Here is an 18,172-nt window from a genome sequence, read left to right as displayed (position 1 = left end):
CTTCAGTAATTAAATCTTAAAAATAATTTTACCTCAAGGGGAAAAGCAAGTGACCTCTACCACGGGAGTCATCGGTTGAGCAGCAGGACCCGGTGGAGTTCCAACCCTGCCACCTCCATGCCCTCAGCAAACTACCGAACCTCTTGGGTTCTGGGTTTCCTCATCTCTAAAGGGGGATGACAAGAGTGCCTCCCTCACAGGAGTGTGAAGATGCAAGATTCTCAGGCACTGCTTCCCTCTTAGCAAGTACTCAATACATTTCCAAAATTGACACCCACCAGGGCCAGGCTCCTTACTTCTACATGTGTTTTGTCATTTGATGGTTAGAACAGCCTCAATCTGATGGCATGAATACCTCTTCCAAGGTATTATCACCGCCGTTCTACACATAAGGGAACTGAGGCTCAAAGAATTAAGAACTTGCCCTAAACCACTGGCTGGTAGCAAAGCTCGGGATTCGGGTGGGGGGAGGGGGGCTCTCCATCTCCATGGTCTAGGATCTTCTCACTAAACTGAACTGCCTTTCTCTAGAAGAACATTTCGTTGTTCTTATTTTTAGGAAGATAATAATAGAAAACCTTAGCAAGTAACTCTGATGTTTAAGAAAACACTTCCAATGGCAAAAACACACACGAAACAAACAAAAAGTCCCCCAAAACAAAAAACCAACAAGACTAGCCCAAGACAGAGCCCTCTGCTCTGAAAAAAACGCTCCAAGAGAAATGATTACACATTCACACTTACAGTCAGGGCGTCTGCGAACCTGAGCGTAAAACATCTTATCAGTCGTGATTGAACTCCCAGGGCTAATATGTTCTCAGTAAACGTGTGATGAATGTTTACTGAATGAATTACACCCACCCAACAACAAAATGCCTCTGTTGGAGTTGGCAAGGTACATAATATCTTTCCTAAGCACTTTGTTGAACTTAATGGATTGAAGCTTAATGGATTAAGTAAACTATTATCATATTTACCGCTCTGTCCAAGGTATCTTACTGCAAATTCAAGTTAGTTGGTCCCTTTGAAAAGAAGCACAATATCAACTTGATACAGAGTTCAAGAGTTTTTGTCTACCACCATCTTTCAAAAGAGGGTGTAAAATGTAACCTTTTCACCTGGATTCCCAGTGGAAGCCATAAACTTGGTCTGTAAACTTGGTCTGGTCGTTAAGCTTCAACAAATTTCATTAAATCAGTCCTCAAAAACAGAGGGGTTTGCCTCGTGGGTATGTCCTCTCTTTTTACCTCTGCTGGCAACAAAAAGGCCCACTGGTATTTTGAAAAGGTAGACTGTAGGCAAGAACTTTAAATTCCCTACAACCTCCAAGAAAGAACTTACTAAAAAGAAAATATATCCAATGCTAAGGAGATCCGTTAATAGGTTACAGGATCCTTCACAATCTTAAATAAATAAGATGGCTTTTACAAAAAGTACAGATAATTTTATCAACACCAAAACCACATTTATATTTCTCTCAGGGCCCGGGAGTACTAGCCGACATTTACTGGGTCCTTACTAAACCAAGTACTTCCATTATCCAACTCAGTCCATACAACGACTCTATGAAGATGCTTCGTTATTGTCCATTGTTTTCAGGTTCAGAGGCATTTAATAATTTCCCCAAGGCAACCTACACCAAGAGGCAGAGAAAGGATGTATACCCTTGTCTGGTTCTAGAACCTGTACTTTTCTTCTTCTAATTGAACTAATGCTTTGCATACAATAAAATGCATAGGCCCTAAGTGTTCAGTTTGATGGCGCTGGATTGTGTAGAACTATGCAACCATCACTCAAAACGAGACCTAGAACTTTCCGTTGCTCCAGAAAAACTTCTTAAGCCTTTCCAATCCCTCCACCTCCCAGAGGCAACCACTAACTTCTCTACCACTAACTTCTCTACCATAGCTTAGTTTTGCCTGTTCTAGTACTTCGTAAATCGAATTGCTTAGAAATTCTTCTGTGTCTGGCTTCTTTAATATAATGGGTCTGAGGGTCATCTAGCTTTTGATTGCTGAGTCATAGTCCATTGTACGGCTGTACCACGGGGCATCCATCTTCTGGATGGACACAGGGTTGTTTCCAGTTGTTGGCAATTATCAATAAAGTTGCTATGAACATTCTGTACAAGTCTTTTTGTGGACATTTGTTTGCATCTATCTTGGGTAAATAGCTAGGGAGGGGAATGAATCGTGGGTCATGGGGTTGGTATATGTTTAACTTATAAACCTGAAGTTCTTAACCCCTATACTCCCTCAGAATGGCACTAGCTTATTAACATTTGATATGTCCTCTTCTATGACGAGTTCCCTGAGGGCAAAGAACCCATCTCCATCCCCTGGGCTGCCTCCCACATAGTCAATGTTTGCTGAACAAATGAAAGACCATTGTTACACCCCTGTTCCTTCTTTGGGCGTTACTATAGCATAAGAAAACATGCTTGGCATGTGTGGAGGAATATGACAGCCGAAGGGTGACAGAGGCAGCACTCATTCAGGCAAAGTGAAAAATTGCCCAGCCAGGAGACTCTTGACTTCCCCACTTTCTTTTTGACACGACCTTTCTTAGAAAGTGAACCCCTCCCGGTGATCCTTTGGGGAGAAAGTGTGGTGGCTGTTCCTGATTAAGTGACATTACGGAAAGGGAGGAAGGGTCACCGCCACTGAGGTCACACCATGGTTAGAATTACAGGATACTTCTGTCAAGTGGGGGGTGGAGGGCAGAGGAAGCAGCAGCCCATGAAATCCGGACCTTCTGCAAGAAACCAGCAATAGGGCAGCCCCTCTGGCCCAGGGGAGCAGCCTCTGATAGAAAGTACCGGAATATGTGCGGTTTGGGCAAAAGTGCTACTAAAGAATACATTCTGAGGAAAAAAAGTCAAATGGAATATTGATGTAAAAATGTAAGCAGATTTAACAAACAAAATAGGAAACTGGAAAGAAGGCTGGATCCGGAGTAGAGAGAGCTCTCGGGGACATCATCCTGAGATCGGAGGCTATGACACATACACCCTTCCCCACCTGAGGCAGAATCTGTCATTCCCATGAATCAGTTCATTCATTTATTTCAAATCACACAACTTACACTATATTCAACCTATGACTTCTCAGAAAGTAATTAAATCGCTGCTGATTTTCTATCCATAAATAGAAAAGAACTGGCAGGTCCTAAGGATAATTATAAATCTTTCTTCCCGAAGGAGGATCTTTGTTTTACAAAAAACAGGGCTTCCCTGGGCTCAGGAGCTCAAGACCCGTTGGTCCTAGGTTACTGAGGACTGAAATGCACTTAGAATTCCTCACTTGGGGGTTTAGAGAGGTGACCCCATCTTCCTTTATCCAGACAGTGCTGCACTGAAAGCAGATGAATGTTTATCCTATTCTTAAAACCTCCAGGGAAGTAAATTCTCCACAACATCCCTTGGTAACCTTCTCCAGGGTTTTATCAAGCGTACAGTGAGGAAGTTCTGATGTAGACACCAATAAAAATATTAACTCTGTGAGCCTAGCGAGCTACACGCACCGGTAAGGGATATGTTTGGGCCCTTTGCCCTAATGGCAGAAACATGTATTTACAAAACAGGCTACATAAACAGAAACCATTTGTCAGCAACAGATGTGGGAAGTTGATTCAGGAGAAATTGCCACAATAAATTCCGTCCCATGAGCCACGTGAAGAAGTTATTGTTGGTTAGACCCTTTTTTTAAAGTGCAAGTTTATTTCCTTGGCGTTTCCTAGTTTAATTCTTAAACCAAATTTGTTAGCAATTAAAAAAATGTCTATAACTGCAAAGTTTTCAAATGACTAGGCTTCTATGAAAAACTAGGCCTTAACATACAATATAAAAGTTGTTGTTAGGAATAACCGTTTACTGCTTTCTCAGGTCTGTGCAGTCCACCTTTTCTGTAAATGATCATGTATACTTTCATAATCAGAAAAAAAAATTTTAAGACAAAAATAGCCATCAAAGTTAATTAAAATGTAAACCCACTTCTGGTGAAATTATTTAGAGGCGGGATTTAGCTATACATCTAACACTTCTAATTGGAAATAACGAGCCTTTAAATATTAAATCAGTAGAAATAGGAAACGCCCAGAACAATCTTTATGAGCCTCTGCCAAGATTTCCTGTAGCCCCCTGACAGCTCACAGCAGCTTCTCCATGGAGATCATACGCACGCGGGTGCGCTCTCTCGCCCAGCCCAAAAGCCTCCGTGCACAGAGGTTCATCACAACACTACGATTAAAAAAAAAAAAAAAAAAAAAAAAGTAATACCAGAATACACCAGGGAGAGAGAGAGACAGACGTACCCCACACTCCCCCTACGCCCCACCCCCCGCCCCAGGATGCTCCCGGCATGGAAATTCTATAAGCCCTTCCACACCCTTCGGCAAAGCACTTTTATCCCTTGGGCAACTCAGAGTCACCAATGTCAGGTCTCATTTCATTCTCATTCTGTAATTTCTGCTACATGGACATGGAACACACCTTTGCAAAAAAAAACAAAACAAAACTGCCAAAGCCCATTTGGGACCGTTCCCTTTCCTAGAGAAACCAATCCGGCAAAGTGACGAAAGGCAAGTCGTCCTCAGCTCAGTAGGGGCCCCCACGCGAAGCAATTTATCAAAATTAAAATATTTCACAGATCATTTCTTCCGAAAAGTTTTCATGCTGTCAATAATCTGCAATTATTTTCCTCTTGGAGTGGCAGTTCCTGCTGCCATAATAATAATAATAATAAACCAACCCAGGCCCGGAATATCAGGGGACCCTCGGGGCGCGCCCCCACCCCGCAGCTGGCGGGCGCTGGCCGGGAGAGCCCGCCCTGGGACCGAGCCTCACGGGTCTTGCACAGTCGCCCAAGGGGACGGAGAGAAACGCCCTTTAGAACAGACCCCACCCCGCGGCCAGGCCTCAGTGCGCCGGGACCGCGCCGGGACCGCGAGCCGGGGGAGCGGCCGCCACCCGCACTCACCATCGCCGCTCGCCGGGCTCCGGGCCGACGCCAAGTTCAAACCTCGCCGCGGCTCGGAGAAGGCGGCGCAGGGCATCGCCCGCGGTTCCGGCCGCGCTCAACAATGGGCGGCCCGGCCGCGCCCCGCGCCCCGGCCCCGGCTACTGCGGCTGCGGCGCGGCGGGTGCGGGGCGCGCGGCTCGGGGGCCCGGATCCCGGCGCCGGGGCCCGGGGTGTGCGGGGGCGCGCGACGACCACGCCTCCCGGCCGCGGGGCCGCTCCGGAGGGGCCGCGCTCGCTCGGCGCTCGCCCCCAGGTAATCCCGCAGGCGGCCTCGGGGATTGGCCCGGGCGCTCAGGGCCGGATCTGCATGTCAATGGCAGAGGCGGTCCCCGAGGTCCGCGAGCGGACTCCGGCGGTGGAGAGCCGGGCTCCCCTCGCCCCGCCATGGCCCTCGCGGGGCCGAGGGGACCGCACGCCGCTCCCCGCGCCGCCCCCCTCCGCGCGCGCTCGGAGCCGAGCCCTGCCCACCCCCCCCGCGCCCCATTCCGAGACGGAGCGGACCCGAGAGCCAGGCGCCGACTCCAGAAGCCCGCGCTCGCTCCCCGGGGCCCGCGCGGTCAGCAACTGCTCCAATGACGCACGAATGAAGCAAGGTAAAAAGTTCACAGCTTGGAGGGGGAATAAAAAAAAGCTCACGTTACAAGGAAAATAACCATCCTTTCCCTCCGTGTGTCGTCTTTTCGGTATAAGCCAGCGGGGGAGATCCAGGCTGCGGCCGATCGGCGAACCCCGCGGCAACCTCCCTTCCCGGCCCTGTTTTGTCTCGGGAGCATCATCCCGGGGAGAGGCACGTGATTGCGCGGCGGTTAGGGCTGTCCCTCCCGGCGGCCGGATCCAGCCTCGCCAACGCTGGGGTCTTAGACAATGTGCACATGTGCACTTGTTCTGCATTTGTGATCTCGCTGCCCTGTTAATAATATTCTTCGGGAAGGTATGTGCTTGTAGTTTCATCTTTCTTTAAAGCCCTTCCAGCCTCCTTCAATGGAGGAAGGATTTTTTCCTTATGGTACCTTTCTTAATTGCTCTCCCATGTCATCCCTAGAGATGAAGATAACAGAAGGGTCTGAGATCCGTTTTATTTCTTCTCACTCAAGCGGAATCCCTGTTGTTAAATTTTCAGGTTCTGTATTTAAGGCAGTAAGTACACATACAGACTCAGAGAAGAGAATGCCTCATTAGGTAGGAACTAGAAGCCCGAGTTCCGAGAGAGTCTTTACAGGGCCGTAGTCTTTGTTACAACCTGGCCAAATGCAGAAGCAGCGGTAGCCCCCACAGCAGGATCACAGCAAACCTCTACTAAAACCTTTACGGACAGGCTTCCTTCCCCTTCATACTGGATGCAGTCTTCCATATGGTATTACAAACTTGCGCAAACACCCGTACACCTGCCCCATAATCAGCACCCCCCCACACACACATTGCCGCAGGTTGGAAGCTGGGAGGCTCACGTTGCCTGCTCCGTGTTTGATGTCCCGTGGAAATCTAGTTTTGGGTGAAAGTGATGTTCATAACCTCAGCTTTAAATAAGTGGTCAGCCCTTCAGTATAGACAGCACGTCGCGTCTGCCACCATGTTGAGGACTTGAGAAGTATCAGCTGGAAGACACAGCCTCGAGCTCCGCAGGCAGAACAGAGGAGACCGGTTCTGCTGCTGCTTTTTCTTGTTTCCTGAGGGCTCTGGCCCCGGTGAAATCTCATGAGGGTGGAAGAGATCCTTCTATTCCTGCATGAAATATCGCTTTAAATTGGTGATTAAAAACATACTTTAGGTCCAAATCTTACCTCCCACACAGCCTATATCATACCAGGGAAATCCATCACTATGATGGAAGTCCCTGGGCTTCCCTTGTACCACACATTCTGGAGCAATACTTTGACTTGCATCCGTAACGCAGAGGCATTGTCGGATACTTGTAGATGAAGGGAAAAGAACCCGTCTCATGGGATCGAAGCTGAGCCTGGAAACGAAGAAACCCCTATGCAGAAGGCCACTAACGTCCCTGCACAACAAGGGGCAAGTTCCCTCATCTCACCCCTCAGTTCTGCTACAGAAGGGTCTTCCTCCAGAGAGCAGAACTGATAAATGACCTTGGAATGGCTCCATGTATCAAGAGGAGGGGTAGCTCGACTCCAAGACGATTATTAAAGATGATCTCTGTAAAGTCATGCTGCCTTTCAGTTCCTGTTAAAACTGTACTCCGGGGGACCACAGGTGCCTCAGTCGGTTAAGCATCTGACTCTTGAAATCAGCTTAGGTCTTGGTCTCGGGGTGATGAGTTCAAGTTCCTTACGTGGAGCTTACTTAAAAAAAAAAAAGACTGTACCCAGAAATGGTGCTATCACAGTAGTATCCAAAGCATTTTTTAAAAGATTAAAACAGATATATTGATCAAGAAAGAAAGCTTTTAAAAAATGCCAAATCTTTTTTATTTTAAGAGAAAGAGAGAACTTGCAAGCTGGAGGAGAAGCAGACAGAGGGAGAAGGAGAAGCGGGGAGCCCCGTGCAGGGCTTGATCCCAAGACCCTGGGATCGTGACCTGAGCTGAAGGCAGAGGCTTAGAGACACAGCAGAGCAACATGTAGAAGGTCCACCAAGGTGGTGACGGCAGAGTGGTCGTAAGTCAGAAACAGGGGTGGTGACAGGATGCCCGGCCGCGGTGGCACATCCAGGCACTGGTGCTTTCATCTCCTCCCGTTTCTCTTAAACATATTTCAACTTCTAAGCCCAAACTTCAGTTTGAGATGAACAGGCTAAGCTAAAAATATTTAAAATTACATCAGATTGACTAGGCTAATACAAGACCGATTGATTCATACTGTACACACATCCAGAGGCTTGGTTCTTCCTTACAACTGTCAGGTCTTGTTAGTAAGGAGAAACCTGTGAGAACGAATATTTTTTCAAACAAAAAGCTTCACAGACTTAGGTGATTTTCACATATCTCAAAATCTGTGTGTCTCGAGATTACAGATTCAGCAATTATTCTTTGAGTTATTTAATTTTAATTAGTTTAATACATTTAATTAACCATAGCCTTAAAGAAATTACATATAGAAATTACATATGTGATGGGGGTTCTGAATTTATTTTTTTATTTTTTAAAGATTTTATTTATCCACTTGACAGAGAGAAATCACAAGTAAGCATAGAGGCAGGCAGAGAGAGAGGAGGAAGCAGGCTCCCTGCTGAGCAGAGAGCCTGATGCGGGGCTCGAACCCAGGACCCTGAGATCATGACCTGAGCCGAAGGCAGCGGCTTAACCCACTGAGCCACCCAGGCGCCCCCTGAATTTTTTTTTCACAAATTTAGCTTCTTTCCTGTTTTAAAGTAGTATAGCTTTGAAATATACTTTGTACTTTAAACTATTAAGTTAAAGTTCACATAGGGGCACCTGGGTGGCTCAGTGAGTTCAGCATTTGACTCATGATCTCAGCTCAGGTCTTGATCTCAGGGTCATGAGCTCATGCCCCATGCTGGACTCCATGCTGGGCAGGCAGCCTACTTCTTAAAAAAAATTAAATTTTACTTAGAAATAGTCAATCATTACTTCTTACTAATTTTGCCAACGTTCTTTCCATAACTCCAAATAAATGAAGTATTAATGTGAAAACTATATTTGAATCACAAAATTCTTTGCTAAATGATAATATCAGTTTGTTCTTGCCACTACCATGCAATAAATCTCCTGGTCCATCTATACTCTTATTTTGACTGTGACCCCTTAAAAAAACAAAGTCAATGTCTGTTGAATATTGAAAGTCAGTTCTAGGGACTATTTAATAGTCAATGCAAAAGACTCACCAAGAGGAACAAATATACTTGAGACGTGGGTTCTTGTAAGCCAACCAGAAGACTCGTAACTACAGGGAACAAACTGAGGGTTGCTGGAGGGGAGGTGGGTGGGGGATGGGCTAGGTGGGGGATGGGCATTAAGGAGGGCACTGGTTGTGGTGGGCACTGGGTGTTGTATGTAAGTGATGAATCACTAAATTCTACTCTTGAAGCCAATGTTACATAGATGTTAACTGGATAGAATTCAAATAAAAAATTGAAACCAAAAAAAAAAAATAAATAAAATGGACTGTGGAAAACCCTGGGGCGGGGGGCGAGAAACATGGGTTCTTGCTTCAGAGAGAAAATATTTGGAGAACGTTTGGGGTGCTTCCTTCTCATATAGGTAGTCAGGCTTAATGCGGACATAGTTTCTAATGTAATACTCACTTTAATAAATATTTTAATTTTTTTGAACTGCTCACAGTGTCAAAAACAAGTAAACCACCATCCAAGTGAACAAGATGTTAAAATGGATATTTACAATAAGAAAGTTCATTTAAGAGGACGCCAACCGTAAGAAGTAATTTAATTTCATGAAGTGGCGATTGTAACATGGAGGGGAAAATCCTGTAAGATCTTTCAGCTTCCCCGTTCCTTGTCTTCTCAGCCACTCTTCCCCCATCACAGTCCTTTCTTGTAAATGACTCAGGGAGCCCCCAGGTGTCCCAGCTAACAGCTCCCCCACTCTCTCTCCTTATTTAAGGCATCCTCTCCTGCGGGCAGCTGATTCTTTTTTTTTTTTTTTTAAAGATTTTATTTATTTATTTGACAGAGAGAGATCACAAGCAAGCAGAGAGGCAGGCAGAGAGAGAGAGGAGGAAGCAGGCCCCCCACTGAGCAGAGAACCCGATGCGGGGCTCGATCCCAGTACCCTGAGATCATGACCTGAGCTGAAGGTAGAGGCTTTAACCCACTGAGCCACCCAGGCGCCCCCCGGGCAACTGACTCTTACTGACAAGGGCACTGCTGTGTTTTCTGTTCTTTGGGGCCCTAGGACCAGGGTCTCAAGTAAAGGCCTTTAGGGAACGTGTCACCTGGAAAGCTACTTGGTGTCTTGCAGAGGTCAGAACCCAAGGAAAAGAGAGGGCAGGACTAGGTTGGTCAAAGTGCACACACTGTGTGGGCCGCTACCATTGCACGGCAGTAGGGGGGCAGATCATGGGATCTCGCATCAAAGCTGCACAGGTCTAAACGGAAGCCAAAAGAACAGAGCAACCAAACTAAGAGATGAGCCTCAAAGGGATCGCTTAGTGGACATGTAGGAGACAGAGGACATCTTCAGTGTTGCAGGGGGTCAATGATGAAAGGAAGAGTCACTCATGTCAGCAGCCTCGGGTCACCGAGGAGACAAGGATGGACAGCATTCTCTTGGGAAAATTTTGGCGGAAAGATTAGAATTGCATCCTGGAAATCAGAAGCAAATCAAAATCAGAAGCAGGTGCTCGTATTGGAAATGGTTAGATGAATTCCGAAGCAGATCATGCCACAATGACAAGGAGACAGACCCAGAGGTAGTACCCAGAGATCTCCATGTGATTAAGCCACATGATATACAACGTTTAGTATGTTTTATACAAGTCTAGAGAAACCTCTGAAAGGAAATACTAAACTATTCCTGGGCAGTAGAACTGCAAGAAGAGAAATCTTGGGGGCTAACCATAAATCTACGTTTTGCTTTTATTTTTTTTAAAGATTTTATTTATTTATTCATTTGTCAGAGAGAGAGAGAGTGCGCAGAAGCAGGCAGAGTGGCAGGCAGAGGGAGAGGGAGAAGCAGGCTCCCCGCCAAGCAAGGAGCCCAATGCGGGGCTCGATCCCAGGACCCTGGGATCATGACCTGAGCCGAAGATGTGGCTTAACCCACTGAGCCACCCAGGCATCCCTACCTTTTGCTTTTAAATACCTCTGTAGAATGGGGGTATTTTTAAAAACAATAACCATAAGTTAGTCCTTGAATTAAATGCTTACCATAAAGATTTCAATAATTACAAAAGCACCCTGAGTTCTGAAATATTTCAACCAAGTCTGCTAACGTTGATAAATGGGGTATTTTATTTCTTCCCATGCTTGCCTCTCACTTTCTCAGGCTGAGGCTTCGTCAGACCGCAAGGCAACCCAAGGAATCAAGTCTGTCCCCAAAGCTTAGCTGGAGCTGTCACACCTTGAGGGTGAAAACTCAGTTTCCTCAGAGTCTGGGTATTGCGAGGCTAATAGGGAAGGAGGGAGGAAAAGGTGGAAAATGAAAAATAGGGAGAAGAAAGAGAGAAAGAGAAGGGAGGAGAAGGGAAGAGGGGGAAGAACGAGAGATGACAGCTACAGGGTAAAAGACGAGGTTGAGGGCGGGAGGGAGAACCGAAAGGAACATTTGGGTCCTATAACATGACGATGTGCTCAAACACATACGTTAAGCACACAAGGAAGAACAGACAGTAGACTGTTAACGGAAGTTACCCCAAAGAGGCGGCATGGGAAAATGCTGACTTCCTTACGTTACTTTTATTGTGTTATAGTATTTGTTACAATAGCAAATAATAACCTTTTTTTTTTTTTTAAAGTAAACTCTACCCTCAACATGGAGCTTCAAGTCAGCAACGCCAAGACCAAAAGTGGCATGCTCCGCGGACAGAGCCAGCAGGCGCCCCAATAAGGTCAACTAATGAAAAGTGTAAAACCAAGGCACACTGTAGATAAACAATCATGAGCAAGGAGGGAAACGATTCAGCAAACCTGCCTTTATGGCCACTTGGGCACGTCACAGCCTAAAGCCTTCACCCTTCCCCTAGACACATCGTCTAATAAATACAGTATTTGTTATCGGAAGGACTCGTGTAATGTTGGGGTAGTTAGAGTTTTCAGACAAAAATGTCATAGAAAGGGAGGGGTGAAATTCTGGAAGTTATCAGATTTATACACCAGCAGCAGCTTGGATGACAATGTCTTGAAGGTAAAGAAACGTCAGCCGGGCCCACAGTGAGGGATGACAGCCGTCACTAGTTCTGGGCACATCACTCATGTGTACCTGTGACCCTCTTGTTACTGCTGTGCGACCGATGACATCACACCCCTTTCTTTTCTGGACACGAGGAAATAACTTCTATGTCTTCAGTAATCTGAGAGTGTCACGTAAGGAGAATGCTGTTCTAGACATGATTTAGACAATACCAGCAATTTTGCTTGGATTTTGATTGGCAGAAGATCATTCGGGAAGTTTTAGAATAGCCTAAGAGAAGATCTTCCCATTGACCTTTTTTCTCTCCCCCTTTCCTTTCCTTCCTTTCTCTCTCCTTGGCCCATTGCAATTCAAATACCGCCTGCTGAGGACCTGCAAAGTGTCAGGCTTTGAGGATAACAAGCTAGATGAAGTCCTAGCCTTGATGTCCCAGAGACTGAGACACCTGAAGAAATTATTTCAGCACCACGTGATAAGAACAGCAGAGTGTGGTGATCAAGACTGTGGACTGAGGGGCGCCTGGGTGGCTCAGTGGGTTAAGCCTCTGCCTTAAGCTCAGGTCATGATCCCAGGGTCCTGGGATCGAGCCCCGCATTGGGCTCTCTGCTCAGTGGGGAGCCTGCTTCCCCCCTCCCTCTCTCTGCCTGTCTCTCTGCCTACTTGCGATCTCTGCCTGTCAAATAAATAGATAAAATCTTAAAAAAAAAAAAAAAAGATTGGGAAGAACACTCAGTCAGAGCCCGTGTTTTCTCCACAATAGACACCACAGCTTTCTAGGACTCACAGAGAAGGGTGAAGAGAGTCAGAAGCGAAGGGAAGTTAGAAGCTGGGGCGACTCTGAGTCCCACATGGGGCAAGACGGACGCTGCAGATACGCTTAGGGATTTGCAAGCAGAAAGTCTGTAGGCCCCCAAGCAAGAGTCTGGGGAGCGGGCCTCATCCCATAGCTGCTGGAACTCAGCAGGAGTCAAAGAAACATCTATGTGAGGCAGCTGGGCAGCAGAGAGCGTCACGCCTTCCACCAGTGCTCCCAACCAGGGTGGTCCAGGAGACGCAGGATGTTTCTGGAAAAGCCAAGACGGCATCAGCGCTGGATGGATCTGAGGTGGCAGCAGATACCACCCTCCCAGCCTGGACGGTAACCAGACACATCAGACAGCAGCACGGGGGGATGGTGACATGGAGGTCAAAGGAGCAACTCGGCCTCCCTGTGACACACGTGTCCCCCTGCCTCTGCTTCAGGCCCTCACAGCTCCGCCGCAACCCGGGAGCTGGAGGAGCCTGGGAATCAGCTCAGACTAAGCTCCTGTCTGTGCCGAATGAGCTCTCCAAACAGAAATTGCAGTCCGCTTCTAGAAAGGAAGCAGGTACATTCCTCCATAATTGTGTTTGTGGCTCAAGATTTGTGCCCAGCAAACGAACGAGGCACAGCCCCGTGTGTCTAGCATGTGAGAACTCAAAACAAAACAAAACATTGCTGTTTTTATTTTGATTCATCTGTGTGCTGGTAGCAGAGAGACTATCTATGTCAGGGAAGGGTCCAGAGATGTGTGAGAGAGGTCCTGAAGAACTTACAGGGGCTTACTGAGGTAAGAAGAGGAGGGGAGAGAAAGGTCAGGTCAGAAAGTCCGAAGGTCTGGAAGCATCTTAGAGCACAGGCCACTTGGGTATCTGCAAGTCACATGGTAGGGCGGGGGCGGGTGGCAGACGGGATAGACGGAGAGGCAGATGATGAAAATGAAGCCTTTGGGGCCATCTTCAAGATCTGCACTTTATCCTCTGGGCGATGAGAAATCGCTTGAAGTTACACCAATGTCCTGATAAGGTCTGCACCTTGAAGAAGTCACCGATGGTATGTGGAGGAGGGACTGAGTGGGACGGGCTGGGCTCACTTATTCTGACCATAAGGCCTAAGGGAGAGTCCCACGCCTGTGAGGCCAGCATTGCCTCGTGGCTAAGAGTGCAGGCTCCAGAGCAGGACACTTGGAATCCTGGCCACAGGCCCTGTTGTGTGACCTTGGGCCTGTCATTACCTGCCCATGCAGCAAATTCCTCATCTATGAAATGAAAGCTTAAAAACGGAACCGAGGGGTGCCTGGGGGTCAGTTGGTGAAGCGTCTGCCTTCGGCTCAGGTCATAATCCCCGAATCCCGGGATCGAGCCCCGAGTGGGGCTCCCTGCTCAGCGGGGAGCCAGCTTCTCCCTCTCCCTCCTGCCCCCTGCTCGTGCTCTCTCTTTCTCTCTCTTCTCTCTCTCAAATAAATAAATAAAATCTTTAAAACAAAACTAACAACCGAACCCGAGTGCTAGGATTGCTGGGGGTCTAGCTGTAATCCTTCACGTGAGGCGTACAGAAAGGACTCTGACATAAAATAAGTGCTTACTGGATTTGGCTCTTATTAATTCAGTTGCACTTAAAGTCATGATTAACTGGATGTGGGGAGAATGAGGATTCTGTGGGATAATCATGGTAAAATCTTCAACTCCTGGTCTTCATGTAAATGTTGGTCACAAGCAAAATTTCAGGAAGAAAATCCTCGTTGTAAATTTGCTTGTAGAACGCACAGGTCGGGTGCAGGGCAAGCAAGTCAGCCTGGCCAGGGTTCCAGGTCTTTGTGCCAGAGCAGGTGCTTCTCCTGTTTCACTCTGCGGCTCCAAACAGGGCTGCCCATTCTATGACAGCTGTCCCCTCCCCTTCGTGGCAGCACCCTTCTGGAGCAAGGTGACGGGCGCTTGGTATGTGAAGGGCTTCTGACTCTTGGAGAAAGGCATGTGGTATAAGTGACAGTGAGTACCAACGACCCTGGGTCCTGAAAGGTAGAACTCCGCAAGTGACAGGTCCTTAACAGCCTGGGTTCAGCGGCAGTGCAGATGCCGGCACGGCATGACCTTGTCCTTGGGGAGAGCGCAGCAGGGCAAGTAGGGAGGCGGCGTGGGCGAGGGCAGACCAGGCTGAGCCAGCTGGCATTGGCCGCCAACCAGCACCTGCACAGAAGTACCAACATTCTTTCCCGTCAAGGAAAGCCAGGCTTTTTTTTTTTTTTAAACTTTTTTTGAAAAGGATCTTATTTATTCATTTGAGAGAAAGAGAGTGTGAGACAGCAGGAGCCACAGAGAAGGGCAGCAGGAGAGGGAGAAGCAGACTCCCCACTGAGCAGGGAGCCCGATGCGGGGCTCGATCCCAGGACCCTGGGATCATGACCTGAGCTTAAGGCAGAGGCTTAACCCACTGAGCCACCCAGGTGCCCCCAGGTAGGAGGGTATTTTAATAGATGATGTCCAAGCAGTGTAAGAACTAAGGATTGAAATCTGTTCTGGGACATAATGCAATACATTCTGATGGAGGCTTTAAATTTATTCTTTCCCTTTCTAGAAAAATATTCCTATGTTTCTGAAGATACAGATGAGGATAAATAAGGATCTGGGGGACGTATGAAGAGGAAGAAGCATAACCCACTGAGAGATGGAACTCAGCGCAATTCCCGCCGCTGGTTTGCCCTTTGTATTTTCACAGAAATTGCTTCCCTCGGAGTCCACGTGATGACAGCTGGGGAGGGGATGCTGGGGAGACAGTGCGGGAGCTGAGAGAAAAGGGAAGACCAAGGGAGAGTAATTGGGATGGAAAACACCTGCATGCCTGGAGGGCGGTGGTGGAGAGCTTGAAGGCAGGTTGAGGTACCTGAGTGTGACCACGTGTGATGCCTGAGGAGCCCGCAGATGTGGCTGTGGAGACGGGCGCTCCTGTTGTAAACTGGCATACAGACCGAGCCATTGATTTATAGAAATCTGCTTTAATGACTAAAAGTCTCACGTTATTCCACTGCGTGCTAACCTCTGACTTATTTGTGGTTAAAGAGCCGTTTCTGTGACCCAGAGAAGTCGTCAGAGTCAGCTACAATGGTTTCTTTATAACAATGCAAAGCTTCGACAAAAACAAAATTCCTTTTTAAAAGAACCACCCCATAACTTGGTACTTCTCTTTGCCTTGTATCAGAATTTTAACCTTTCCAAAAGGACATCTTAATTTTATTTGTAGCATCAAAACACCTATTCTCCTGGCTAGGTTTCTTCCTAAGACTGTGTTCTATGAATCCTTGCATTTAAATATTTTTTTTTTCAAGACCTTATTTATTTGAGAGCGAGAGAATGCGAGCAAGAGCATGAACCAGGGGGAGGGGGCAGAGGGAGAGGGAGAAGCAGGCTCCCCACTGAGCAGGAAGCCCCAATGGGACTCGATCCCAGGACCCTGAGATCATGACCTCAGCTGAAGGAAGACGCCTAACTGAGCCACCCAGGCATCCATATATAAATATTTAAACATTTAAATGTCATCGACACTGCCACATCTGCTTTAAGAAAAACCCAAGGTGCTACAGAAGTATAACTTCAAGGGATAAAAATAGGGAAAGCTGCGAGGGTAAAACCAGTTGGAATTTTTGAAATGTAGATGACTCACTTTGATGATTTACGGCTACTGAAGTTTAGACGATATGGTATTTAATGTCTACAGATTTTTCAAAAGGACTTAAATCCTATTTGGTGCATTAAGTTGTTTTTTTTTAAAGACTTTTATCTTCATTTGTAAGTTTGATTTTGAAAATAAAATTTTCCACGAGCTGGCCGGCAGCTTCATCGGTCTCGAAGCATTAGCTTCTCTGGCTCTCAAAAGAAAAACAGAGAAATTAAATGTCACTCCCGTTTACTCTTTGGCAGCCTCACGTTATTGACTTAAAGAAGCCAATTCAACCTCCCTTATTCTTTAAAAACCCACAAGCAACGTGCTTTTAAGGAGTCGGGCCACCACGCACCACGATAACAGTTCATTTTCCACGATCCTCTTCATTCCACACAAGTCACACGGTTTTATGTTGTACTTTCACATGTAGATTCAAGCAATGAAAAAAATTCCCTTTACTCTCCAGCTGATTTGTTTTTGAGCCCAACTTTCTCCCAGTAGGTGTTCAGGAAACTCTTCCACTCCAAGCCGGATATCAGTGTTATTCCGCATACTTTAGAGCTCTTGCCTAGGAACCAGAAGATAAGATCGGAGAGAAAACTCATTTTTAAAGTTCTTGTAATCTGCACCTTTGGGAGATGTCCAGAGTGCAATTATGCTGGCCAAAGGCAAGAAGGTCACAGAGTCCTGGGCAGATCCTGGCAGGCTGTTGGCTGACATTTCTTGGTGGTAGACCAGAAAGAGCGGAGCCACAGCCTAACAGAGCCACCATTCATTTTGTGCCTAGTCCAAGCCCTATACCTTGCCTCAGGCTTTCTCTACCTTAGTTCTAATTTTGATAATAACATGTCAAGGTATCTATTACCAGTCTCATTTTATAGACTAGAAATGAAGCTCAGATTTTTTTTTAAGATTTTATTTATTCATTTGACAGACAGAGATCACAAATAGGCAGAGAGGCAGGCAGAGAGAGAGAGGGAGGCAGGCTCCCAGCTGAGCAGAGATCCCGATGTGGGGCTTGATCCCAGGACCCTGAGATCATGACCTGAGCCGAAGGCAGAGGCTTTAACCCACTGAGCCACCCAGGCACCCTGAGTGTTTTCTTTTTAAGCGTATTTATATGCTTTATATGCATCTGTACATCCAATGTAGGGCTTGAACTCACAACCCCCAGATCAAGAGTCACATGCTCCTCTGACTAAGCCAGTCAGGTGCCCCTTCATCGGAGTTTTGGAACTACTGGTTAAGCATCCAACTCTTGGTTTCGGCTCAGGTCATGATCTCAGGGTCCTGAGATGGAGCTACATGCTGGGCATGGAGCCTGCTTAAGATTCTCTTTCCCTCCCTCTCTAAAAAAACAAAAACAAACCAAACAAACAAACAAAACCCCCAAAACAGAACTACAGAGTTCACAAAACAAACAGTGCTTTAAAACCTATTTAGAAATACCAGTGGTGATTCCGTATTACTACCAAGTGAGAATCCTTCCTCTACTGAAGGAGCTTTGGAACTGCCAGGTTACGAATTTGGTTATTTTTCTCTAAATCCAGCATGAGATCCCCCTCCTCATTAAAAGGATATGTTTTAGGCAAAAGAATGAAAGCCTGTGCCAAGCGTCTCGACTCTGCGCTTACAACCTGCTCTCCGTCTGCATCTCGCCTCGCTCGTCATCTCTGGTCTGCATCTGTACGTGTCTCTGAAGGGAGCAATGGTCTCCCCTCCATGTGCTGGAATGAAAAGCTCTGATGGGAACTTAAAGGCTCCCCCACAGGAAGCTGTCTGAGCCCGTGATTTACACCCCTGGTTTTCTTATTGCCTGACTGGCAGCCTTCAGAAGACTGGAGGCAGCACAAGTGGGACCCTGGCCACTGGTGCGAGCCACGAGACCGGAGACCAGCGTGTCACAGCTGCTGG

General features: G+C 46.9%; 2 protein-coding genes across 11 annotated transcripts in view; one reads left to right on the top strand and one right to left on the bottom strand.

Moving 5' to 3' along the window:
* The window catches only part of SHROOM3 (shroom family member 3), a 186,382-nt gene that overhangs the window by 66,657 nt on the left and 101,553 nt on the right, over positions 1-18,172 (bottom strand). Inside the window, exon 1 of one of the 8 annotated variants that reach the window (XM_047719596.1) lies at positions 5,660-5,719. The exons of 6 other annotated variants lie outside the window; for them this stretch is intronic. The gene's annotated coding sequence lies outside the window, so the exon portion shown is untranslated. Of the gene's footprint in view, positions 1-4,976; positions 5,089-5,659; positions 5,720-18,172 lie in introns of those variants that run through there. One more of the 8 variants, XM_047719594.1, reaches the window with a different exon arrangement.
* On the top strand, positions 5,080-15,878 carry LOC125093868 (atherin-like). Of its 3 annotated transcripts, none has more exons than XM_047719600.1 (2): positions 5,080-5,611; positions 15,176-15,836. In XM_047719600.1, exons 1-2 carry the CDS (start codon positions 5,080-5,082, stop codon positions 15,217-15,219), a joined length of 576 nt encoding a protein of 191 aa, XP_047575556.1. In that variant the 3' UTR covers positions 15,220-15,836. The 3 variants fall into 3 exon arrangements, 2 of the variants coding, with proteins under 2 accessions (XP_047575556.1, XP_047575555.1); XM_047719599.1 differs by lacking the exon at positions 15,176-15,836 and adding an exon at positions 6,935-7,356; XR_007125358.1 differs by lacking the exon at positions 5,080-5,611 and adding an exon at positions 5,620-5,949 and having other exon boundaries at positions 15,176-15,878.

The sequence above is a fragment of the Lutra lutra genome, chromosome 2 (genome assembly GCF_902655055.1).
Source record: "Lutra lutra chromosome 2, mLutLut1.2, whole genome shotgun sequence".
Taxonomy (NCBI): Eukaryota; Metazoa; Chordata; class Mammalia; order Carnivora; family Mustelidae; genus Lutra; species Lutra lutra.
Note: the sequence above shows the minus strand (reverse complement) of the source record. Positions and strands in the feature narration are given on the sequence as shown.